This window comes from Loxodonta africana, chromosome 25 (assembly GCF_030014295.1).
Source record: "Loxodonta africana isolate mLoxAfr1 chromosome 25, mLoxAfr1.hap2, whole genome shotgun sequence".
NCBI lineage: Eukaryota > Metazoa > Chordata > Mammalia > Proboscidea > Elephantidae > Loxodonta > Loxodonta africana.
This window is the reverse complement of record NC_087366.1, coordinates 54,438,969-54,466,396: the sequence shown is the minus strand read 5'-3', so window position 1 is coordinate 54,466,396 and position 27,428 is coordinate 54,438,969. Positions and strand designations below refer to the sequence as shown.

At 42.1% G+C, this 27,428-nt stretch overlaps 1 protein-coding gene across 1 annotated transcript in view; it reads right to left on the bottom strand.

The window, feature by feature from the left end:
* Positions 1–27,428, bottom strand: part of DUSP10 (dual specificity phosphatase 10) — an 86,675-nt gene that overhangs the window by 15,484 nt on the left and 43,763 nt on the right. The window contains exon 4 of the mRNA XM_003419885.4: positions 1–27,428. This exon is cut by the window's left edge and continues 15,484 nt beyond it. Within this exon, the coding sequence (XP_003419933.1) occupies positions 27,163–27,428 (266 nt within the window). The 3' untranslated portion in view covers positions 1–27,162.

The following is a 27,428-nucleotide window of genomic DNA, read 5'->3' as shown; positions in this document are numbered from 1 at the left end:
AAACCCTGCCGTGGAGTTTGGTATATGTATCTGTGCACCCAGCTGTGCTTGCAAACGTGGCCTCCAGCCTTTCCCATGAGTGCTTCCCATCTTAGATCCAATCAGTAAGGTGCAGTGTGATGAAGTCATATTATTTTTCTGAGTGGTCTCTTTTCCTGAACATCCCATTCAGCAGATTGTACGTTCTAGCTAACAGTCTAGGGAGTGGGATGTAGAGACAGGGCTTTTCAGCCCAGGCTTAGCATGAAGATGCAGGCCCAGAGCTTACAAGTTTCCGGTGCGAAGGAGAAGGCCCAGGTGAGGGCTGTCAATTGGGGTGTGCCAAAAGGGAGGGAGCTAAGGAAACCTTCATGGCAGTGCACTATCCTCCCCAGGGCCAGCTGTCAGAATAAATACATAGTTTTACCTTGCATGATGACCCTTTTCTCTTAATTTTCTATAACAATTTCAATTTTACAAAAAAGTTACAAAAATCTTCATATATCTTTTATTCAGATTCACCAGGTATTAAAATTGTGTCTGCATACGTTACATATAATGTAAATTAAAAAAATTTCCATCAAGTCAATTTCAACTCGTAGTGACCCTATATGTATGTATTAGTTTCTGAACCCGAAAGTAATTTGCAAACATCATGCTTCTTTATTCCTAAATGCTTCCATGTATATTTCCTGAAACAAGGACATTCAAAAATAATCACAGTATAATTGTCAAAATTTAAAATGGCTACAATAAGAACAAAAAAAACAAACCCATTGCTGTCAAGTCGATTCTGACTCATAGTGACCCTATAGGACAGAATAGCACTGCCCCATAAGGTTTTCAAGGAGCAGTTGGTAGATTTGAACTGCCGACCTTTGGGTTAGCAGCCGGGGTTTTAACTACTGTGCCACCAGGGCTGCACAGTTACAATACTATTAACTTATTCACAGTCCATATTAAAATTTTGCCAGTTGTCCCCAAAACTGTCCTTTGTTGCTCATTTTTCCTAGTCCATGACCCAATCCAGGATTGTACTTTGCATTTGGTTGTCATATTTCTTTAGTCTGCTTCAATCTGATAGAGTTTCCCACTCTGTCTTTCATGATTTGACATATTTGTCATACATGATTATTTTGTAGGACAGCTCTCAGTCTGGGTTTGTTTAATGTTTCTCCATGATTTGATTTGTTGTTTTTGTTGTTGTTAAGTGCTGTCAAGTTGGCTTCAATTCACAGTGACCCCATGTACAACAGAATGAAGCACTGCCTGGTCCTGTACCATCCTCACATTGTCATGCTTGAGCCCATTATTGCAGTCACTGTGTCAATCCATCTCATTGAGGGTCTTCCTCTTCTTTGCTGACCCTCTACTTTACCAAGCATGATGTCCTTCTCTAGGGACCGGTTGCTCCTGATGACATGTCCTAAGTGTGTGAGAAATAATCTCGCCATCTTTGCTTCTAAAGAGCATTTTGGTTGTACTTCTTCCAAAACAGATTTGTTCGTTCTTTTGGCAGTCCATGGTATAGTCAATATTCTTCACCAAAACCACAATTATTCTTCGGTTTTCCTTATTCATTGTCCATGGTTTGGGTCAAGTGCCCCTTAGTCTTCAAGGTGACATCTTTGCTTTTTAACACTTTAAAGAGATCTTTTGTAGCAAATTTGCCTAATGCAATGTGTCTTTTGATTTCTTGATTGCTGCTTCCATGGGTGTTGATTGTGAATCTAAGTAAAACGAAATCCTTGAGAACTTCAATCTTTTCTTCATTTATCATGATGTTGCTTACTGGTTGAATTGTGAGGATTTTTGTTTTCTTTATGTTGAGGTATAATCCATGTTGCAGGCTGTGGTCCTTGATATTCTTCAGTAAGTGCTTCAAGGACTCTTCACTTTCGCCAAGCAAGGTTGTGTCATCTGCATAGTGCAAGCTGTTAATGAGTCTTCCTCCAATCCTGATGCCCTGTTCTTCTTCATAAAGTCCATCTTCTCAGATTATTTGCTCATCATACAGAATGAATAAATATGGTGAAAGGATATGACTCTGACACACACCTTTCTGACTTTAAACCACGCAGTATCCCCTTATTCTGTTCAAACTACTGGTTCTTGATCTATGTACAGGCTCCTCATGAGCACAATGAAGTGTTCTGGAATTCCCAGTCTTCGTAATGGGAATAGAAATGATTTGGTTTGGGATATGCACTTAGAATATGCATTTTTAGTTGGTAGAGCATGAAAGATGTTGTGTCCTTCTTTGTGCATTGTGTCAGGAGACACAGGGATGTCCTGTTATTGGTCAGCATAAGATCTCTTAAAGGGGATTTTGGAAAAGTACATCTCAGCATTGCTAGACCTGACTTCCCAAGTCCAAAATCTAGACCCACAAATATAAGGGTTTTCATGGGGACAGAATATCAAAAATCAGGAGGGGACCAACATCTATTGTATGTCTTGCACTCTAAAAACTGTATCATAGACATCATTTTAGTCCTTGTAGAACTCCCTGAGGTAGGTATTATTATCACTAGTTTAGTGCTGAAGTGAGTCAGCAAGGTTAAAAACTTGATAGAAGTCATACAAACTAACAGGCTTTGAATTTTGGTGTACCTTACATTAGGTTATAGCTCATAATCACCTTATTAAACAGATTGATTTAAACTTACCCAGATTGATTTAAACTTAGAGGTAATCAAATTGAGGTACTCTATGTGTTTTCTGTCAATAACCCCTGCAGAGCCACACGGCTCCATGCACCCTCTTTGACCCCCACCTGACAGCACCTTATCTACTACTCACTGTCTTTGGCTGCCTCTGGCTGGCTAGTTCCCTACTTCTCCCCACTCACAGCTCCTCTCATCAAAGATACCTTGGGCTTGAAATCTACCCAAGGATTTCTTAACCTTCATCAGCATTTTTATTATTTCTCACTCTCTCGGGTGCTTTGGAAACCTAGGCTGTAGTTGCCAAAGCATTTCACTCGTCTTCCTCTTAAGGAATCCCGGGACTAAACTCTTGGGAGAGGAGCTGTGTGGTTGTCTTTTCTCAGAAATTGCTCCTTAAACATTGATGGAGGTAAAATGCTCAGAAGTTGAATGGCCAGAAATGAAGAGATATACAGCTCTTTCCATGGGAATTTATACTCTAACAATCCCACATCCAAAGGAAGGTTCACACTATAAAATACTAGGCATCACAGAAGGCCACAGGCAGGTCTGGTCATGGGGGGTAATCTCTTGAGAAAGTCCACTTTCAGGCAGTGCTCACATTTCCATCAGTGTTCCAGAGGGTTCGCTTTCCCTGAGGGAGGCTGTGCAATGCCTTTGGAGATCAACAGGAACCACCAAAACCAACACGCCAAACCTGTTGCTGTTGAGTTGATTCTGATCCATAGCAACCCTATAGGACACGCAACTGCCCCATAGGGTTTTGGTTAACAGCCATATCATTTAACCACTGGGCCACCAGGGCTTCACAGGAACCACAGTTAGTGGAATTCGAAGGTTAAGCCAGGAGAATAGAAGAGTCGAAGGGCAACCGATAACTTCCTTTAACTAACAGTTATTCATCCCTTTGTTTTTTTTTTTTTTAACTCGTTCATCCAACTCTCCAAACAACACAGGAAACCAACATCTGTTTATTTAGAGAAAGTTTAGCATAGAGGTAAGAGCAAGGGTTTTTGGGTCAGACAGACTGGGCTTCCAAACCTGCCCTCACCTGCCCCTGCTGTTGCACTCAGTGTGACCCTAAGTTAGGTGTCTGACTTTTCAAAGTCTCTGTTTCTCATCCATAAATGGGGATAATAAGGTCTACCTCTGGGGAGGTGGTGAGTACTGGATGAGATGGTATCTGTAGAGTTTGTGATAGTGTTAGTGTATTCTGAACACTCAGAAACTTCTAGCTATTACTATGGAGCACCCACTCCCGTGTGGGAAGGGGAGTAGGCTCTTTCCATTCATTTCTTAGTGGATTGATCAGGCATTCCAGGTGTCCCCTCTGAAGAAGGTCATACTAGGTGGATATGAGACATGGGAACTGTTCAGTTACAACACAGGGATGCAGTACGGGTCATGTTGTGTGTACACATGTACTAGGGGAACACGGGAGTGGAGAACCTCAGTCCTGCCTGGGCAAGAGGTGGGGAAGGATGGGGGCCAGGGGAGAAGAGTGCTGGGAAAGACTTCAAAGTGATAGTGACATCTAAGTTGGGTCTGAAGGATGTGGAGGACTGCGTCGTGTGGGAGAGAAAATAACTGCATGGCGCCTCTGCAGGTCTGTCTGCAGTCATTTGCCCTGATTTACGTGTTCACAGGCAAGTCTGTTATTTTTGGGTTTTCATCTATGTTTGGTTTCTTCCCTGATAATAGATGGTAAGTTGAGACAATAACCTATCTTCTTTTAGCAAGTTATTTATCTTTGCTGAACTTTTCTTCTCCTCTATAAGATGAAGCTGAAGCTGCCTCATGGTTTCTTTGTGAAAATTAAATGAAATCTCTCTCTCTCTCTTTCTACATATATGTATATATGTATATTTATACCAAAAAAAAAAGAAAGAAATCCAACCCGTTGTTGCCGTTGAGTTGATTCTGACTCATAGTGACCCTAATAGGACAGAGTAAAACTTTTGGTTAGCAGCCAAGCTATTAACCACTGTACAGTCAAACCAAAAACCAAACCCATTGCTCTGGAGTGGATTCCAACTCACAGTTACCCTATAGAACAGAGTAGAACTGCCCCCATATGGTTTCCAAGGAGCAGCTGGTGGATTCGAACTGCCAACCTTTTGGTTAGCAGCCAATCTCTTAACCACTGTGACACCAGGGGTCCACTGTATCACCAGGAGTCCGTATATTTATACATAGACACATACATATATGTGTGCATGTATGTGTGTATATGTATATAAAATTAAAATGTATATAGTAGTGCCTGGAGCCTAATAGCTGCTCAACAAATATTATTTATAATGGCCTCCTCTATTCCGTTGACAAATTTCTCCTTGCCTGTACACCGTAGAAAACAAAACAGACAAAAAGGATAGTTGGCTGGGATTAATGGGTCTATAATTTTAACTTGAGGGCGACTTGACTCCCACAATGCTATAACCCACCAAAAAGCCAAACCAAACCTGTTACTGTCGAGTCAATTTAGACTCACAGCACCCCTATAGGACAGAGTAGAGCTCCATAGGGTTTCCAGAAAGAGCTGGTGGATCCAAACTGCCAATCTTTTGGTTAGCAGCCAAGCTCTTAACCACTGCATCACCAGGGTTCCTGTATCTCCCAAAAAGTCTAGCATATAGGAGGCTGGGGAAAGAAGGGAGGAGGGGGGATGGCAGAAAAGGGAAGAGAGAAGAGGGAGGAGAAAGACTGGCCCGGGTATTACTTTATGAACCCTGTGCTGTGGGAAATTTATCTCCTTCCCTGCAGGGCAAAGTTGAAAATAACTTAGTTATTGTGGAATTTTTTCTTTCTTCTTTGCGTTGTGCTATGGGTTCTCCATCTACATTGTCTCATTTAATCTTCACAGCTGAAGCTCAGAGGTATTTGAGTAACTTACTCAAAGTCACACAGACTGAAACCCCAGTCTGATTCCAATGAAATTTCTTTTTCCATAACATCATACTGAACATGACTAAGATATTGCATTTCTCTAACAAGGAACCACGTGTCTCCCAGAAGTAAAAGAGAAAATATCTGGTTTCTTGTCCAAGATGTCCTTTGCTAACTGTATGTGATCTTCGGGTACTCACAAACTATTATTTGTTAAGGCTCAATTTGCTCTTTTGTAAAATGGGGATAATGCCTGCCTTTGCTAACCTCACAAGATTGCCATGAGGGTCCAACAGCATGGGTGTGTAAAAGAAAATAACCTGTGTAAATTGTAGAGCTGTAAACATGTGAAAACCTATTAAAGGCACATTCACACTAATGTGGACATGACTGATATCAGATTCTACACGGAGCAGAGATGGAATAGGCCAAGTAGGAAGAAATGGACAGAGTAAAACATTGGCACAGAGAAATAAAAGGGTGCAAGAACAGGCTGGGGCATTTAAAGGATGTTTCAGCTATATAATTTTCTGAACCAGTTCTGCCCAGGCCCAATGTGGCATTCTTTACTCTCCCGCACACTGTTCCTGTGTTTACCTAAGCTTCCAGAATCCATAGGATGTCCCCCGCAAACACACGCACACATACACACAGACGTGCACACACACACACGCATGCATGTACGCACACACGCATGCATACAAACATACATACACCCTCCCTGGGGAGGAGAGCCTTTCCTCTCCAAATATGTACAAAACCACCAGACCCAAAGCCGGCTGTGGGCTGAGATCAGGGCTATTCTGGGGCCACCAGTTTGCACGCTGATAGGGGGAGATTAATGAGACAGTCTGCTCATCCATTGCAATTAGTAACAACACTGGAACTATTCTGGGGCTATTTCTATGCCGGGAACTTGAACTGCTCATCAGCCGTCCTTACTTGAAGACCTGTGGGTAATTAGGGCCTTGTTAAATATAGGAGAATCAGCCCCGAGCAGCCCCATCTGTGCCGGCGCCTTTGGAGCTGAGGAGACGTTGTGCTCTTCAAGAGCAGCAAAAGGGGGATTTAGCTTCGACCTGGAGGATTTTGGTGTTGCTTAAGGAAAGCTAAAAATGCCCCAGGCTTTTAGCCCCACACTGGCTGTCAGATACAATTTAGGAGTGAAAACCACATCAGGCTCACACATTTATGGGTCCTGATTAGCCAGGCCACAGGTTTTCCACCTGCCCATTATAAAAGGACAGCTTAGCTTAGGACGGAGGCCACAGAGGGACTGCAGTGTGACTGTAAACTTCATATTTGAACAAGAACAGCTTAAGAAAATAGAGAGGGTGAGGAAGGATGCACTAGCCTGTAGTCGCAACACCCTCCGACCTCCAGCTCCAAACAGTTGTGTAGGCATTGGCTCATTATGAAGCACTTTTCTGTCCTTGTGAAAAAGTACTCTTAAGTAATGAGCTAATACCATTGCCCTCGCGTTGATTCTGACTCATTGCAACCCTAAAGGACAGAGTAGAACTGCCCCATAGACTTTCCAAGGAATGCCTGGTGGATTTGAACTGTCGACCTTTTGATTAGCAGCTGTAGCACTTAACCACTGTGCCACCAGGGTTTCCAACAAGCTAATAGCATTCCGTATATCTAAAGTACTTTCTTCTGAAGGGTTTGGAAATTCTTAGCAGACATTAAGCTATTTATCTCACAAATATTTCTGAGGGTCTAAGAAAGGACACATATTATTATCTCCATTTTATAGGTTTTATTGTTGTCTCTCCTTGCTTGAAATTGGGGTGTGGAGAATAAAATCAGGCTCCTGGGTAGAGTCCACAATAGGCCCCAGAGAGTGCCACCCTGGGGTCCTGTGGCCACCAGTCTCAGTGGTCATGGTCTCTTTGTCCTTTGAGCCCTGCGACTCAATATATGGTCCTAGCACATTGTTTCAGCAGCAGGGAGTTTCTGTTTATCAAGATGGGAAATTTGGCAATGATTATGGGAGATTTTTGAGCAGCATGATTCATGTGATTACTATCGCTAAATAAACTAACCTGTGGCCGTCGAGTCTATTCTGACTCACAGTGACCCTAAAGGACAGAGCAGAACTGCCCCCATAGGGTTTCCAAGGAGCGCCTGGTAAATTCAAACTGCCGACCTTTTGATTAGCAGCCGTAGCTCTTAACCACTACGCCACCAGGTTCGCCTGAATTGGAAAATGTCATGTTATATATATTTTTGCAACAATAAAAACAAAACAACAAAACAAGTGTGGGCCTTGGATCAGCAGCATTGGCGTGCCCTGAAATCATGGTAGAAATTCAGGTTCTCAGGCCCCATCCCACTTCTACTAAATCAGAATGGACTTTTTTACAAGGTCCCCAGGTGATCTGTATGCATAGGAAAAGCCTGATAAACACTCTCCAAGATGCTGCCACCTTGTGTCTTGGAGGGAAGTGGGTAAAAGGCGGCTTTCCAGGTAATCTCAACCAGTTTGAGGAGATGTACTGTGAAGCCATTAGACTTCTGCAATGCCCTCGCTGTTGGTTTGTTTGTTTTGTTTTCCTAATGCCTGAAGATCAGACACTTTTCTAACTCCCTGGTCTCCCAGGATGGCATCTAGATAAACTCAGTTCATCTGACATCCAGCGTGGAGGCCCACGATTGTCTGCAGCTCCCCTTCTAGGCATTGCCCTGAAGTGCATATGTCTGAGCTTCTTGAGGCGAGTTTCTGGGCCAAGTCCTGTCCATCCATCAAGCCTGATGAAGGAAGAGGATTCAGGATTTCTAGACTGAGAAACCCTCTCCCCTAATTGATTCAGGATATTCCATTGTATTTGTGATTACTGAATGTTATCTTATCTACAACTCAGTTACTAGCATCTTCAAGAAGGGGAGGTGGGCTGTGCATTCCTACAGCTGTAGACCTTGTCACTGTTGAGTTCATATTTCATTCCTGCTACGTTGGCCTGGCCCTGTGAAATCTCCAGGGTGGTAGCAGGGGCCATCCTATGCTAAGCAGATCCGTGGGAATCAATTCTTGGTAGACTGGCCCCAGCAGAGGTCAACTGTCCCGGACAGGAAGAGAAATTGCTGACTTTGCAGGTGCTTATGAGTTGCTGGCCAGGAAGGCCACTCTCAGGGCTTAAGGTACTAAGCGCTAGGCAGCAGGCACTCAGGCTGCTGCAGCTTAGTTGTTGTTTTAATTATCTAGTGCTGCTATAACAGAAATACCACAAGTGGATATCTTTTAACAAAGAGAAATTTATTTTCTCACAGCCTAATAGGCTAGAAGTCCCAATTCAGGGCGTTAGCTCCAGGGGAAGGCTTTCTTTCTCTGTAGGCTCTGGAGGAAGGCCATTTTTTTAGTAGCTAGAAGTCCCAGTTTAGGGCGTTAGCTCCAGGGGAAGGCTTTCTTTCTCTGTAGGCTCTGGAGGAAGGCCATTTTTTTAGTAGCTAGAAGTCCCAGTTTAGGGCGTTAGCTCCAGGGGAAGGCTTTCTTTCTCTGTAGGCTCTGGAGGAAGGCCATTCTCATCTATCTTCCACTGGACTAGGAGCTTCTCCACGCAGGAACCCAAAGGTCCAAAGGACGCTCTCTGGTCGCAGTGCTTCTTTCTGGGTGGTATGAAGTTCCCCCACCCTCTGCTCGCTTTCCTTTCCTTTTATCTCTTATAAGATAGAAGGTGGTGCAGGCCACACCCTAGGGAAACCCCCTTTAAATTGGATCAGGGATATGACTTTAGTAAGGGTGTTACAATCCCACCCTAATCCTCTTTAACATAAAATTACAATCACAAAATGAAGGGCAACCTCCAATACTGGGAATCATGGCCCAACCAAGTCAACACATATTTTGGCAGACACAATTCAGTCCATGACAATTGTTGAGACTGCACCAGGCTCTCCATCTCTGATAAGCCATTGGGGCTATCTTTTTTGAGTTCTTTTGATTTTTCCAACTCATGGACTTCAGGCAATCAAAACCACTCATATGACACCTGAAAAATGAATAAGGAAGACTGAAGAAGAATTGATGCCTTTAAATTACAGTGTTGGCAAAGAATACTAAATATACACGTACTGCCAAAAGAATGATCAAATCTGTCTTGGAAGAAGTACAGCCAGAATACTCCTCAGAGGCAAGGACTAGTCCCTGGAAGACATCATGCTTGGTAAAGAAGAGGGTCAGCGAAAAAGAGGAAGCCCTTCAACAAGATGGATTGACACAGTATCTGCGAAAATGCACTGAAGCATAGCAACGATTGTGAGACAGGCACAGAACTGGGCAGTGTTTCGTTCTGTTGTACGTAGGGTCACTATGAGTCGATAGCACCTAACAACAACAACCCAGCTAGAAAATTATCAAGGGGTGGCAGATACAGCACCACCCTAGTACGTGGTATTCCACAGGACATTTTGCAGCCATTTAGCCCCATCTGCTGCTGATCAACCAGTTGCTGTCATGTGGTTTCCAACTCATGGCGACCCCATGTGTGTCAAACTATACTCCATAGGGTTTTCGATGTCTGATTTATCGGAAGCAGATCACCAGGCTTTTCTTCTGAGACACCTTAGGTGGACTCAAACCTCCAAACTTTAATGCTTAACACACTTGACTGCTAACCAAAATGCTGCCGATTCAAGTCCACCCAGAGGTACCTCAGAGGAAAGGGTCTAAAGATGAATGACGGGCAAGTATGTGCCATCTTTTTACCCCACCTGATCACTCCTGTCCTGTGGTTTCTGAGAGGTTCTTATAGCTCCATGTCAAGAACTATACAGTGTATTATGCCACCAGCTATTACATGACACACGGAAGGAATTTCAGGAGAGGAGTATCTTCACTGGCTCTACTTCCTTAACTCTTGAACAATTCTCTCCTTGCCCAAGTAAGCAGCACAGATGCCATTTGTCAGGTTGCCCTTTTTGTTGATTTTCCTTAACAGCATGAAGGGCCCAGAGTAGACGTTGTTTTAGGTGCTGCAGGTGTAGCAGTGAACAGGCAGACATGGTTCCTGCCCTCGTGGAGTCTACAGATTGGTGAGGGAAGAAGATCTCAAATAAACAATCACAAAAATAATTGCACAGTTAAAATTGGAACAAATGTGACCAAGGAAATGTGCAGGATGATACATACATTGGTGTTCTGGTTAAAAAAATGCTGTCAAGTCGATCCTGACTTATGGCAACCTCATGTGTTACAGAGTAGAACTACTCCATAGCATTTTCTTGGCTGTGAAAGCTGGAAAATGAATAAGGAAGACTAAAGAAGAATTGATTCCTTTGAATTATGGTGCTGGCGAAGAATATTGAATATACTATGGACTGCCAGAAGAACAAACAAATCTGTCTTGGAAGTACAGTTAGAAGGCTCCTTAGAAGCAAGGACAGCAACACTTCAGCTCGTGTACTTTGGACGTGTTGTCAGGAGGGACCAGTCTCTGGTGAAGGACATCATGCTTGGTAGAGTAGAGGGTCAGTGAAAGAGAGGAAGACCCTCAATGTGATAGATTGACACAGTGGCGGCAACAATGGGCTCAAGTGTATCAATGATTGTGGGGATGGTGCAGGACTGGGCAGTGTTTCGTTCTGTTGTACACAGGGTCGCTGTGAGTCAGAACTGACTCGACAGCACCTAAAAACAACTAATGGCCTTTCTTCTGTGGCGCTGCTAGGCAGGTTTGAACCACCAACATTTAGGTTAGTAATCAAACACAAACCATTGGTGCCTCCCAGGGATCTTTGTTATGCTGGCAAACCAGCATCAAAATTAAAAAATCCTCATTTGTAGCATTTGCCCATTTCCATGGTGTAAATATTTCTACCATGGCTGATTTCAAAAGATCAACAGTTGCCAGCTCACAAAATTCCAGAATATTTAACAATCCTCTCATGAGCTGGTAGGATCCTACTTCCACATACCACTGGGTCAAGTAGAACATAATAGAAAGGGACTGAGCCAAGTTATGGGGGTCAGAGCTTTCCTGAAGAAGTTCAATTCGACCTGAAATCTGTAGGACCAGCAATAGATAGCTAGGAAAAGAGTGGGGGCAAAATACTTTCCAGGCAGAGGGAACAGCTTATGTAAAGACCTCAAAGTAGGAAAGAACATAGTGTTTGAAGTAAAAGGAGAAGGCAAATGTGGTGGAGCTTACAGAACCCCAAAACCACATGAGAAAAGGAACTGAGCTACAGGCAGGTTAAGTAACCAAGTAATTTGTTCAAGTTCACACAACTGCAAAGTGGTAGGGTATGGATCTGAATCTAGGCAATCTTTCTCTATAAAAGTCTTCCATATTATCATTACTTTCTGCTGTTTTTCAGATGAAACTGGAGAGGTAGGCAAGGATCAAACCACAGAGAAGCTGGTGAAATTTGGGACTTAGTCTAAGACTGATATCAAATCCATGTTCTCAGGGCATCTTTCTAGGCTGTCACTGAATCCATTTGGTTAAAAGACCATCGAAAAAATCTGATGAAAAGTATAGAGTCCTGCATCATGTTGAATATGTTCACACACAAACACCTATGTGGGTTTTGAGGGCTTATAGACACCCTGAAGTCCATTTATGATCTCTCTATTGCTGCAAAGACTGCAGGAAAAGAACTCCTGTGAACTGAAGCTCTCTTCCTGCTTACCTCTTATCTACTCTCCTTCTTACATCCTTTTTGGATTTCATTCTTGCTCTCTGCCTGCTGTCTTTCTAGCTTCTCTTGCTATTCCTAGAACAGGACACTTTGTCTTCTATTGGAGTCTTGGGGCCACAACCCTGAAAATACCTCTAGCAAGAGTGTGGAGCTAGGGATCAGAAGATGTTGGTTTTTATGTCGCCCTGCTATGTGACCACTTTACCCCTTGGTTTCCCTACCTATTACATGGAAATGATTTAGGATCTACATTTAATGTTTTCCTCAAAGATCCATACTCTGGGACTTCCTTTGTCAAAAATACATCATAAAAATTTACATGTATATGTTAATAATTTAATTTTCAGTAAGTATACTCTGTATTGACATATTTCAGAGTAAAACTGTAATTATACTTTGCTGTACATTCTTAAGTAAATGCTTTTGAATTCAAAAAAGATATTTAGAAAAGTATTAAAAGCTCTTTGGAAAGAGAGTGCCATTTAAATGCAGAGTGTTACAATTATGGTAATAATTATTTTGCTGCTCTTCCACCATTGAGCCTGACCTTGTCTCTTCCCTCACTTGGAACCAGCTATTTTCTCCCTGCCATCCAAAAGAAGAAGGAGTCATGATGGCACAGAAGTTAAATATTCAGCTGCTAACCAAAATGTTGACAGTTCGAACCTACACAGCGGCTTTGCAGAAGAAAGACCCGATGATCCGTTTCTGTAAAGATTAAACCCAAACCAAACCAAACGTGTTGCCATCCAGTCAATTCAGACTCATAGAGACCCTATAGGAGAGAGTAGAACTGCCCCAGAGAGTTTTCAAGGAGCTCCTGGAGGATTTGAACTGCCTACCTTTTGGTTAGCAGCCCAACTCTTAACCACTATGCCCCCAGGGTTTCCACATGATGTAAATGAAGCAAGTGTTTGTTGAATGAGCAAATAAATGGGTAGATGTTAAGGGCTAGTACTGCCTGACATTGAGAAGATCATTTTCTTGAAGAATTCCACCTACTTATGTCCAGAACAGGGAAAAAAAAAAAAAAAAGTTGCTATCGTGTCATGGCAACCTCCTGTGTGACAGAGGAGAACTGTGCTCCTTAGGGGTTTCATTTGCTGATTTTTCAGAAGCAGACCACCAGGCTATTCTTCTGAGGTGCTTTGGGTAGACTCGAGCTGCCAACATTACAGTTAGGAGACTAGCACTTAACTGTATGCACCACCCAGGGGCTCATCTGTCCCGAAGTTTAACAGCTTGGTTAGTCTTCCTGATAACTACACGGAATCTCCTTTCTGATAATTGGGGTATGTTATGGATTGAATTGTATCCCCCAAAAATGTGTGTCAACTTGGCTAGGCCATGATTCCCAGTATTGTATGATCGTCTACCATTTTGTCTTCTGATGTGATTTTCCTATGTGTTGTAAATCCTACGGAAACTCTGGTCGTGTAGTGGTTAAGTGCTACAGCTGCTGACGGAAGGGTCGGTGGTTTGAATCCACCAGTTGTTCCTTGGGAACTCTATGGGGCAGTTCTGCTCTGTCCTATAGGGTCGCTATAAGTAGGAATCTACTCCACAGGCGAAGGGTTTTGGTTTGGTAAATTCTACCTCTACGATGTTAATGAGGCAGGATTAGAGGCAGTTATGTTAGTAAGGCTGGACTCAATTTACAAGATTAGGTTGTGCCTTAAATCATTCTCTTTTGAGATATAAAAGAGTGATGTGAACAGAGAGATGGGGGCCTCATACCACCAAGAAAGCAGTGCTTGGAGCAGAGCACTTGCCGTCCAGGGGAAGATTGATGACAAGGACCTTTCTCCAGAGCCAACAGAGAGAGGAATACTTCCCCTGGAATGAGTGCCCTGAATTCGGACTTGTAGCCTAGCAGACGGTGAGAGAATAAACTTCTGTCTGTTAAAGCCATCCACCTGTGGTATTGGCGTTATAGCAGCATTCAATAACTAAGACAGCAGCCAAGCAACCACTTGCACCACCCAAGGCTCCTAAGCCAAATATAAGGCAGGGCCTCTTTCCAAGATCCATAGTTGGCTGGTAAGAAGTTAAGTATCTTCTGGAAGGTACAAGTCTGAAAGCTCATCCTGTGTGCAAGCAGGTGGGGGCATCCATTTTTCCAATGGTGAGCAATCATTCCAAGTTCCAATAGTAGTCCCCCCTTCCCCACATCAGGAGCATTCAGGTTTGTCTTTGCAACATATCAAGCCAAAGGAAGGAGAGGAGGTCCAGAGAATTAGCACTGAGTTATGAACTATAAAATGGCTCTCAAACCAGTCACCTTCAAAATGTGTTACATTGTGAAAGTCTGATCTGGGTGAAATAAAAAGATAGGTGGTGTGATTCTTAGGAAAACTGGCATGCCTATCAGAACAAAGAGTTCAAGGAATTGTCAAGTAGGTATAGCTCTCCCTTGGCATCCTTCCCCCCCCACCCCCATTCTTCAGGGTTTGGGCTAGGAGCCTGGAAGAGGAGTAGTCATTGGAACCAATGTGGAGTTCAACTGTTAGCCCTGAATTACAAAACTATCTGAAATGATTTACGGAGGAAATTAAGGTCTTTGCTTTCCTTACTGTCATCCCCCATTACTGCCTTCTCTAGATTACTACTAAAAATGATTCTTCTCTCCTGAATCTGATCTTGCCTTAGTGCTTCACTTGATAAATAGAATGTACAGAAGTGACATCCTGAGAGATCACTTAATCTGAGTTTATGTGATTTAGCATCCTGGCATCTTTCATCCAAGCTCCTTGGAATGCTTGCTCTTGGAAACTAGCTGCCCTGTTTTGAGGACACCCAGACATTCCCATGGACAGGTTAATGTGAAGAGCATCCACGGTCTCCAGTGGACAACCCTGGATGAGTTTCCAGTCAACTACAAGAAGCAAATCACCAAGCATCTTAGGCTGGGTTCTTTAGAGAAGCAAAACCAGTAAAGTGTATAAGAGAGAGATCAATATCAAGAAAAAGGCTCCTGAGATTGTAGAGGCTGGTTCAGAATGGAAGCTTCTCCTGATTCACGTAGCTGCAGGGGCTGATGAACCCAAGATCAGCAGGTAAGCTGCTAGCTCAAGAGTCAAGAACCAGAGGTCAGACAAACAGGAGGCAGCTGTAGGATTCAGAAAAGACAAAAGCAGAATGTCCAGTTACATTCGGGTGCAGGCCACACACCCAAGGAAACTCCTTTTCAACTGACTGGCTACTCACAGCAGATCCCATCATGGGGGTGATCACATATAAACACTGAGAACCATGGCCCAGCCAAATTGACACACAATCTTAACCCTCACACCAAGCCATTTGAGCAAGCCATCTTTGAAGTAGATCCTCCAGCCCCAGTCAAGATACCCAGATGATGTTTCTTGAAGCAGTGATGAGCTGCTACTATTGAACCTTGCTTAGATATCAGATTAATGAGAAAAACAATTTGTTTTTGTTCTTTTAAATCACTAAGTTTTGAAATAGATAAACTACCTGCCAAAATAATGAACAAAAGCAATATTACACCCCTAAAATAATTATGGAGAGCCAGCAACAAGGTGCTCCGCAAGAGCTACCATATACCCATTTATTTTATCTGTTTGACCTATGCAGAACACAGATGAATATTGGAGAATGACAGTGGATTTAAAAAAAAATCTCAGTCTAATGTTAGCTCTAATTGCAGCTGCTGTTCCAGATGTGGCTTCATTGATGGAGCAAATCAACACAGCTCCTGGCACCTGGTAACTAGCTATTCATTTGGTAAATGCTTATTTCTCTATTCTTCTTAGTAAAGAACAGGAGTTGGACCATTCCAGCCCATGAGCCAAATCTAGTCTGCTGTATGTTTTCGTAAATAAAGTTCTACTGGAAAACATCTATACTCACTCATTTACATATTATCCATGTCTGTTTTTGTGTTACAACAACAGAGTTGAGAAGTTGTGACAGAAATGACATGCCCCACAAAGACTAAAATATTTACTATCTGGCTTTTTACAGAATGTTTTTGCTAACCCCTAACTAAAGACCATCAGAAGCAATTTGCTTTCAGTTGGCAGGACCAGCAATGTACCTAAAGGCTATTTCAACTCTATAGTCTATGTCATAATTTAGTCCACAGGGACCTTAATTGTCTCCACATTGCACAAGACATCATGTAGGTACATTATATTAATGATATCATGCCAACTAGACCTGGTGAGCAGGATGTAGTAACTATTCTAGATAACTTGTTAAGATACTTTCATACCAGTGGGTGTGAAATAAATTCCACAAAAATTCAGAGCCCTCCCCCAGTGAAATTTCTAGAGATCTAGGGGTTTGGAACATGTCAAGAAATTTCTTTTACGTTGCTACATCCAGTACCTCCTACCACTAAGAAAGAGGCACAATGTCTAATGAGTCTCTTTGGATTTGGGAAGGAGTATAGGCCTCATTGGCCATGCTGCTGTATATAACCCATTTACAGTGTAACATGAAAGGTCATTAGTTGTGAATGGGGCCCAGAACAAGAGAAGGCTCTACAAAAGTTCCAGACTGCAGTGAAAGCTGCTCTGACATCTGCACCCAGTATAGCCGAAGGTGGTTGAAGTGTTTTTATTAGACAGGGATCCTTTATTGGGTCGTTTAACTTATAGGTGAATTATAAAACAGATATTTAGGATTTTGGAGCAAAATTACGACAGCTTTTGCAGAAAAATGACTCTTTTTTGAAAAGTAGTTTGAAACTGGAAGTTCGATAATGGGCCATCAAGTTACAGTGCAGCCTGAGCTATCTATGATGAGCTAAGTGTTGTTTGACCCACTAAGCTAGACATGAATAACAGTGGATAATGGATAATCCCGTTATCAGATGGAAGAGAAACAGATGAAATTGGACTCAAGATGGTCCTGAAAGCCCAAGTAAGTGGAATAAGTGAGTGACCTAGATACCCGTAGCCGCTATTGCTGCTACCATAGCTGCTTTCCTGGAACTCATATCTTTGGTCTCATGAGAAGTTCCCTTTGATGATGGACTGAAAGACTGTTGGCCTTGTTTACAGATAGTTTTGCATAATATCCTGGTATCATCCAAAAATGAATGGCTACATCACTACAGCCCTACTTTGTGGTTGCCTCGAACAATAGTGTTGAAGGACAGTCATCCCACTGGGGCAGAACTTCCAGCAGTGCACCTGGGTGACTTTGCCTGGAAGGAGAGAAAACCAGAAGCATGAATCTACATTGTTTCATAGATGGTAACTAATGATTTGACCAGATGATCAAGACCTAGAAGAAACATGATTGGAAAATTAGTGACCGGAAAGTATGGAGAAGAAGTATAGAGATAGACCTCCCTGAATGGGCATGGAATGTGTCCCACGTGAATGCTCACCACAGCTCAACCTCAGCATGTTGTTGTTATTAGCTGCCATCTAGTCAGCCCCAACTCATGAAGACCCCGTGCACAATGGAACAAAAGGTTGCCTGGTCTTATACCATCCCCAGGATCAGTTGCGTATTGGCCCATTGTAATCCATAGGTTTTTCATTTGCTGATTTTTGGAAATAAATTGCCAGGTCTTTCTTTCTAATCCATGTTAGTCTTGAAGCTCCATTGAAACCTCTTCAACACCACAGCAACACAAAAGCCTCCACTGACAGGTGGCTGCTGACTGTGCATGAGGTATATTTACCAGAGATCAAACCTGGGTTTCCTGCATAAAAGGTGAGAATTCTACCACTGAACCACCACTGTCCCTCAGTCTCAGCATGTTGTTGTTTTTGGTGCTGTTGAGTTGATTTCAACTCATAACAACTCCATGTAGTGTAGAACTGCCCCATAGGGTTTTCTAGGCTATAATCTCCACAAGAGCAGATCACCAGGTCTTTCTCCCACAGAGCTGCTGGGAGGGTTTGAACCATCAGTATTTTGGTTAGCAACCAAGTGCTTAACAGTTGCGCTACCAGAACTCCTTAACCTCAGTACAGGGGGAATCTTAATAATCAGTTGGAAAAGATGACCCATTCCATGGACCTCTGTCAGATCTCTTTCTCTGGTCACTCTTATCCTTGACAATTGGGCTCATGAATAAAGTAGTCATAGTGGCAGGGATACAGGGTATGTATGAGCTCAGCAAAATGAACTTCCCCTCACCAAGGGTAATCTGGTTACAGCCACTGCTAAGTGTCCAACCTGCCAAAAGCAGAGGCCAACACCAAGCTCCTAAAGTGGCACCATTCCTTAGGGGAATCAGACAGCTACCTGGTGGCAGATTAATTACATTGGACCACTTCTATCACAGAAGAGGCAGTATTCTGTTCTAGATTCATAGAAACTTACACTTCATATGGATCTGCCTTCCCTGCCTGCTTTTGCCAAAATCAGTATCTGTGGATTTACAGAATGTCTTATCCACCATCGTGGTATTCTGCGATGCTTTGATTCTGACCAAGAAACTTATTGTGCAGCAAATGACGTGAGGCAAAAGGCTCATGTTCATGGAATCCACTAATCTTACCGTGTTCTCCATCAGTCTGAAGAAGTGGAACGGTTCTTTTAAAGATTCAGTTATTCTGATAGTTGGATGGAAACACTTTGCAGGGCTAGCAAGATGTCCAACAAGATGTAGTAATTCTCTAAATCATCAACCAATAACGTTGCTGTTTCTCCCTTATCTAGGATTCATAGGCCCTGGAATCAAAGGCTGGAAATGGGAGGAGCTCCTCTCACTATTACCCTTTTTGACCCACTAGCAAAATTCATTCTTCTTACCCTGTAAATCCACCAAGTGTCTTCCAGTTTGTTGTACTGTGCTGGCTTGCATGCTGCTGTGATACTGGAAGCTTTGCCACGGGTATTTCAAAAACCAGCAGAGTCGACCTTGGTGGTCAGGTTTCAGTGGAGCTTCCAGGCTAAGACAGACTAGGAAGAAGGACCTGGCCGTCTACTTCTGAAAAATTGGCCAGTAAAAACCTTATGAATAGTAATGGAATAGTTTGATGTAGTACCGGAAGATGAGTCTCTCAGGTTGGAAGGCACTTAAAATACAACTGGGGAAGAGCTACCTCCTCAAAGTAGAGTTGACTTAATGATGTGGATGGAGTCAAGCTTTCCGGACCTTCATTTGCTGATATGGCATGACACAAAATGAGAAGAAACAGCTGCAGACATCCGTTAATAATTGGAACCTGGAATGTACAAAACATGAATGTAGGAAAATTGGAAGTAGTCAAAAATGAAACAGAAAGCATAAAGATCAATATCCTAGGAATTAGTGAGCTGAAATGGACTGGTGTTATTCATTTTGAATAGGACAACCATATGGTCTACTATGCCAGGATTGACAAATTGAAGAAGGATGGCATTGCATTCATCGTCAAAAAGACCATTTCAAAGTCTATCCTGAAGTATAACACTGTCAGTGATGGAATAATATCCATATGCCTACTTGGAAGACCACTTAATATGACTATTATTCAAATTTACCCACCAACCACTAATGCCAAAGATGAGAAAATTGAAGATTTTACCAATTTCTGCAGTCTGAAATTGATCAAACATGCAATCAAGACACATTGATAATTACTGGCAATTGGAAAGCAGAAGCTGGAAATAAAGAAGAAGGGTTGGTAGTTAGAAAATATGGCATTGGTGATACAAATGACGTTGGAGATCACATGATAGAATTCTGTAAGACCAACGACTTCTTCATTGCAAATAACTTTTTTCAACAACATAAATGGTGACTATACACATGGACCTTGCCAAATGGAACACACAGGAATCAAATTGACTACATCCGTAAAAAGAGATGATAGAAAAGCTCAATATCATCAGTCAGAACAAGGCCATGGGCCAACCGTGGAACAGACATCAATTGCTCATATGCAAGTTGAAGTTGAAACTGAAGAAAATTAGAGCAAGTCCTTGAAAGCCAAAGTACAACCTTGAGTATATCCAACCTGAATTTAAAGACCATCTCAAGAATATATTTGACACATTGAACATTATTGACTGAAGACAAGACTAGCTGTGGAATGGCATCAACGACATCATACATGAAGAAAGCAAGAAGTCATTAAAAAAACGGGAAAGAAAGAAAAGGCTAAAATGGATGTCAGAAGAGACTCTGAAACTTGCTTTTGAATGTAGAGTAGCTAAAACAAAAGGAAGAAACAATCAAGTAAAACTGCTGAACAGATTTCAAAGGGCAGCTCAAGAAAACAAAGTATTATAATTATATGTGCAAAGACCTGGAGATAGAAAACCAAAAGGAAAGAACATGCTCAGCATTTCTCGAGCTGAAAGAATTGAAGAAAAAATTCAAGCCTTGAGTTGCAATATTGGAGGATTCTATGGGGAAAATATTAAACAACACAGGAAGCATCAAAAGAAGATGAAAGGAATACACAGAGTCACTATACCAAAAAGAATTGGTCGACTGTCAACCATTTCAAGACATAGCATATGATCAAGGACTGATGGTACTGAAGGAAGAGGTCTAAGCGCCACTGAAGGCACTGATGGAAAACAAGACTCCAGAAACTGACAGAATACCAACTGAGATGTTCCAACAAATGGATACAGCACTGGAGGGGCTCACTCATCTATGCCAAGAAATTTGGAAGACAACCACCTGGCCAACCGACTGGAAGAGATCCATATTTGTACCCATTCCAAAGAAAGGTGATCCAACAGAATGCAAAAATTATCAAATAATGTCATTAATATCACACTCAAGTAAAATTCTGCTAGAGATCATTTAAAAGCAGTCACAACAGTTCATCAACAGGGAACTGCATGAAATTCAAACCGGATTCAGAAGAGGGTGTGGAACGAGGGATATCACTCTTGATGTCAGGTGGATCCTGGCTGAAAGCAGAGAATACCAGAAAGATATTTACCTATGTTTTATTGATTAGGCAAAGGCATTTGACTGTGTGGATCATAACAAATTATGGATAATAGTGAGAAGGATGGGAATTCCAGAACACTTAACTGTGCTCATGAAGAACCTGTACTTAGACCAAGAGACTTCAAACAGAAGGGGATACTACATGGTTTAAAGTCAGGGAAGGTGTGCATCAGGGTTGTATCTTTTCACTATACCTATTCAATCTGTATGCTGAGCAAATAATCCGAGAATCTGGACTATAAGAAGAAGAACAGGGCATCAGAATTGGAGGAAGGCTCATTAACATCCTGCAATATGCACATGACACAAACTTGCTTGCCGAAAGTGAAAAGGACTTGAAGAACTTACTGAGGAATATCAAAGACCACAGCCTTTAGCATGGATTAGACTTCACCATAAAGAAAACAAAAACCCTCACCACTGGACCAATAAGCAATATCATGATAAATGGAGAAATGATTGAAGTTGTCAAGGATTTCCTTTTGCTTGGATTCACAATCAATGCCGACGGAAGCAGCAATCAAGAAATCAGAAGACAAATAGCATAGAGCAAATCTGTTGCAAAAGACCTCTTTAAAGTGTTCAAAAGCAAAGATATCACTTGAAGAACTAAGGTGGGCCTGACCCAAGCCATGGTGTTTTCAATTGCCTCATGTGCACGTGAAGGCTGGTCAACGAATAAGGAAGACCGAAGAATTGATGCCTTTGAATTATAGTGTTGGCAAAGAATATTGCATATATCATGGAGTGCCAGAAGAATGAACAAATCTGTGTTGGAAGAAATACAGCCAGAATGTTCTTTAGAAGCATGGATGGCGAGACTACGTGTCACTTACTTTGCACATGTTATCAGCTGAGAACAGTCCCTGGAGAATGACATCATGCCTGGTAAAATAGAGTGTCATCTAAAAAGAGGAAGACCCCAATGAGATGGACTGACACAGTGGCTGCAACAATGGGCTCAAACACAGCAACAATTGCGAGGGTGGCACAGGACTGGGCAGTGTTTCATTCCGTTGTACGGGGGCCACTATGAGTCGGAATACACTAAAGGGTGCCTAAAGCCTCCTATGCTGTGGAGAATAAATTCCATTTGTTAAAGCCAGCCACTTGTACTATTTCTGTTATAGCAGCACTAGATAACTAAGACAATTGGGAATCCAACTAGCATTCAGCCACTCTCACGATAAGACTCTGGTTTGGTTTTTGGCAATATCAGCTCTGTTACTACAAGAAACAAGGCTTTCTTTCAGGGCACAAGGACAACTTTTAGGACTTTTATACCGCCCTTGAGGTGTGACTCTGCGGCTTTGAGCTCATTCTCTTCTTTCACCACTTTAGTGAAAAGTAGGACCAACCAACCAGCTTTATACTTCTCATTCTGACAAAACTGTGGAAAAGTATCAAATATACAATCACCTAGAGCCTTGTCTCTCACAAATCTCTGATCCAATGGTGGTGATACTTTGCATATTTCTATTGCCACTTCACACCATTTTTTTTTTTTTCTTCACTTCTGGAGATAGGGTCATCAGTGCCTTTAAGACTAGCTAGACTTGAGAAAGAGCCATGGTGGCGCAGTGATTAAATGCTGGGCTGCTAATCGGAAAGTCAGTGGTTCTAACCCACCAGCTGCTCTGTGGAAGAAAGACGTGGCAGTCTGCTTCTGTAAAGATTTACAGCATTGGAAACTCTATGGGGGCAGTTCTACTCTGTCCTATAGGGTCACAATGGATAACAATGGGTTTATGAGTTAGACTTGAGAACCGATTCAGAAAACTCATCTTTACAATTTTGTTCCTCTGGAACCACTCTTTGCTTCTCTAGAGGAGCAAAACCAATGAAGCGCATATATATATATATACATAGAGATGTTTATTTCAAGAAAATACCTCACAAAGCTGTGGAGGCTGGCAAGTGCTAAATCTGTGGATCAAGCATCGGGCTAGAGGCTTCTCCTGACTCACATGGGTGCAGGGGCCGATGAACCCAAAATCTGCAGGTCAGATGGCAGGCTGCTGGCTCATGTCCCAGGAACCATAGGTCAGAGGAGGATGAGTAGCACGCAGGATTGAGAGATGGGGAGCTTTGCCAGAACATTCATATATATTGGATATACTCCCAAGGAAACTCCCCTTTCAACTGTTTGGCTGGTCCCCTCAGGTCACAAAAGAGAGGATGATTAGACAACATCTGCCAAGCCACTGAGAATCATGATCTAGCCAAGCTGACACATAACCTTAACTGTCACACCTTCCCTCCCTCCATTCTGAATATAACAACTGTCCAATCAGAACATAGAACCAAACATCAACTCCTACTTCCTTAGTTTAGATATTACATATTTAGACAAAGACCTCAACCATAACATGTTGTGGGTTATTTTCAACAGTCGTCCTCGAATATGGTAAAGACCATTATTGCGTGATCGCTATTCCATTTGGCTTGCCACACCTCTTACCTTCTAGACCTGGTTAGAGTGATTTATTAGCATTCTGTCTTGGTCAACTTCTGGAGTGTAACTCAGGCCCTAGTTCTTTACTCTGACATATATATTATATATATTCATTCATTTATTTATACATTTATGTAATCATTTGACAATCATATATGTTTATATGCATAACTGTATTTTTCTAGAACCTCTCATTTTCTCTTGTTTCTCATATTTCATTACCCTTTTAAAAAAAAAATTTTTTTTTTTTTTTTTTACCCTTTTAGAAGGTCATATTTCCCCATTTACTGGCAACACGCGATCTCTGGGTTTTGTACATGTCTTCCTTCATATTTCGCTTTGTCCACGTCATTCGTGTGTCAGCCTCCCTGCCTGCTCCCCTCCCCCTACTCCGTCTATCCCTGATCCAGAAGTAGCTGGCATAAGCTTTTCCATAACATGTGAACTCTATATCCTGGTTAATATGCATTGATTGGAGAAGTGTTATCTTTTGCAATAGACGAGGAGGATCCGGAGCTGCTATTGTTAAACGTAAGGTAACAATGCCTACTGTATCTTTTTTCTGCTAGGTGTATGACAGATTCATTCTATTAAATAATTGAAATTGTTGAGCATAAAAGAACGCTTGCTGGATTCTTAGAACGATGCCTGCATTGGTCGATGAGATTCTGCTTTCTCAGGAAGATGAACATTCAACCCTTTCCCAGCTTAGCCCTAAAGCTCCTGGGCACCGAGTGAGGCCCAGAAACCTAAGGAGTCTGGTTTATACAGCAATGGCTTGGCTAATCTGTATTATTTTCCTGAAGTGGTTAACATTCCTCGTGAAGAAACAGAGGCTAAGTGACTCGAAGTAGATTAGTAAAAAAGATCTGAAACCCTCTTAGAATTCTTGGTATGCTGGTTGGCAGGATTCCTGTCTGCCCCAGGACAGGCTTTCTCGCAAAACCATGAACTTCGAAAAAATAAATCGTCCCCATGTAGGTAAAGAAGAGAAACTGTATTGCTGTTTTTCTTTTTTTCTAAAAAGAAAGAGAATGAACCTTAAACACCAGCAGAAATGTAACATTTGAACTTCAAACAAAGGAAAAGAAATGTCTTGTAAAGCATCATGACTTATCATTTATCAACCTGACTCCTTAAATACACCTAGGAAATTGTCAGCCTGAACAGCAGAAAGCACCACAAGAGAGATTAACTTTTCACTCAATTAACACTTTGTATTAAAAGGAAAGTAATTCAACAGCTCTCAGTTAATTCCCGTTAACTCAGTCTCCACTTTTCCAATAAAAGAAAATTTTAAATCACTGCCAGTAGAAAAGATATTTAAAAAATAAATGTCCAAATATTTCATTATATCATTTGTATGGAAATAGTCACAAAAATATTTAGTGCCAAATGTAGTTATATAGAATTGGACTTGCCAGAATTCTTCAACTGTTTGACTCACCCCAGGCAAATTTGAGTTTACCGCGAACGTTTCCTATAGCCAAGTCCCCCAGTTGTTGTTAGGTGCCATCCAGTAGATTTCGACTCACAGTGACCCCATGTGACAGAGTAGAACTGCCCCGTAGGGTTTTCTAGGCCGTAATCTTCACAAGAGTGGGTCACTAGGTCTTTCTCCCACAGAGCTGCTGGGTAGGTTCGAACCATCAACCTTTTGGTTAGCAGCCAAGTGCTTAACCATTGAGCACCGGGGTTCCTTAAGCCCCCCGGACATATATTTTAATAAAACATAGAAAATGTCCAGATTCTGTTTTTTCCCCTGTCCCAGTCTCCATACTCTGTGGATAGGAACCCAGCTGTATATTACCGAGTGTTACTATGGGGAAGGAGTCCCTGAACGGTGGAAATGGATAATGCACTTGGCTGTTAACCAAAAGGTTGTTAGTTCAAGTCCACCCAGAGACACCTGGAAAGACAGACCTGGTGATCTACTTCCGAAAAACATCAGCCATTGGAAACCCTATGGATCACAGTCCTCCTCTGCCATACATGGGGTCACCACGAGTCAGGCTGACTCAGCTGGAACTGGCAATCGCGGCGAACTTAATAGCACTTAATAACTTATCAAAGGGAGTTCAGTTTGCTGCAAAAGAGGAGGAAACGGCAACTTGCTGCAGGGCACTGCGTGCGTTATATAGCAAAGACGCGAAGTGAGCGAGGGGCAGTGAAGGGACCTTCGAGACCCCTGTCGATCAAATAGCCACTAGGAAGGTCCCTGAAGTTCTGCTTCATCTTTCAGTGACCTGGTCACCAAGGCCCAGAGGTGGGTGTAAACCTGTTCCTACCTTTAAGGTGACTTTACTGTGAGCCTTTCAGAAATTAAGAATTACATTTGTAGACGGGATGGCAGGGTTGGGGAAGTGTAGGAGATAAGTAGGTAGATCAGTCTTGGAGCTCTTTTGCTCCCTTGCTAATTCTCTCTGCTTCACAAGGAGCAGAGAGTATTTTCCCTTCCTCATCTCTCCGTCTCCATACGGGCACTGTACTTCCGTCATATGTACAAGTTACAACAACAAACCAGACTATGTCACCGATGGTAAGAGATGCTTGAAGTGGAGTTGAGGAAAAGGGGTGGGAGGGAGGCACAACCCAAAATGAATTTCATTTATATAATGAAAATAAATTTTTACGCAATCAACAGAAACACACCGAGGTTTTTTTGCGAAAAATATTTTTTAAATAAATTTTTGTCTTTTTTTTTTTTTTTTTACATTCTGATATACATATGTAACAAGGTTTATGGCACTATAACCAGAATCAAATCAAAAACAAAACAAAACAAAATTGAACAAAGGTACAAGATGGGGAAGAAAATAATTGGTTTTGTTTAATTCCTTGCTATCTCCAAGCTGGCAAATTTGCACTATTTGTCTACTATGAGGCTGCCAGCGCTAACTTGTTTGCACACTGAAAACACCACATTATTGCACAAGAAGCCAGTGAAGGCACATGGTATAATGGTCAAGTTCCTTGCTACTAAAAAAAAAAAAATCTCTTAAACCCAGAGAGGAGAAAAAAAAAAAAAAAAATCCAGAGTATGAAACACACAAAATCAACAGTATCCTTTGTCTCTTTAAAGAATGTGTGAAGGAAGGGTTCTCAGACAACTGTAGCTGCCTGATCTTTTCTTTGCACCAGTGAGCACTACAGGGCTTGGCTGGGTTGCGTTTTGTATTCTACGTGGACGGCCTGGGCAGACCTCAGGCCTTCACGACTCAATGTCTTTTCTCCTTACTTTTGGTTCTTTGTCTTTGTCAGATGTAGCATCTTCGGTCTATGAGCCTGCACAGACTATTTCGTCACAAACTCTACAGATAGCTTAAAAGAAAAGGGGGGAGAACCAAGTTTTACTATATTTTTATTGTTGGCTTAAAAAAATGACTTCTTTAGCCTCCCTGTTTTATCAGTTTGTGGGAAGCGAATCCTGACATCAATGGCATCAACAATGATACCATTGGCATCGAAAGTTAAATTCTTCTCACACGTGTAAAGAATAAGAAGTTTCTGAACAAGTTTGTTTCCATCCACAAACTTTACCCCATCCTAAAAAAAAAAAAAACAAAGAAGAAAGAAAGAAAAAGAACATCAGTCCTCCTTTCTCTTCGTCTTCTGATGAAGACCAGGAATCCTTTCCCTCCAGGCTGCAGTCACACGACCGTCTCCACGCCCATCAACTTTGGCGTAAGGATTCGTGGTGTCACACCGTTGTTTAAGTCTTCCTCAAACTCCAGCAACTGTCCCATGAAGTTAAGGTTTGGGGAAATAATTGGTCGCTTGCCTTTGACAAACTTGTAAGCGTCAGTCATGGTCATTCGAGTGTGCTTCATCAAGTAAGCGATGACAATGGTGGCAGAGCGGGACACCCCCGCCTGGCAGTGGATAAGGAGCCCCTTGCCACACTGGTGAGCTTCCT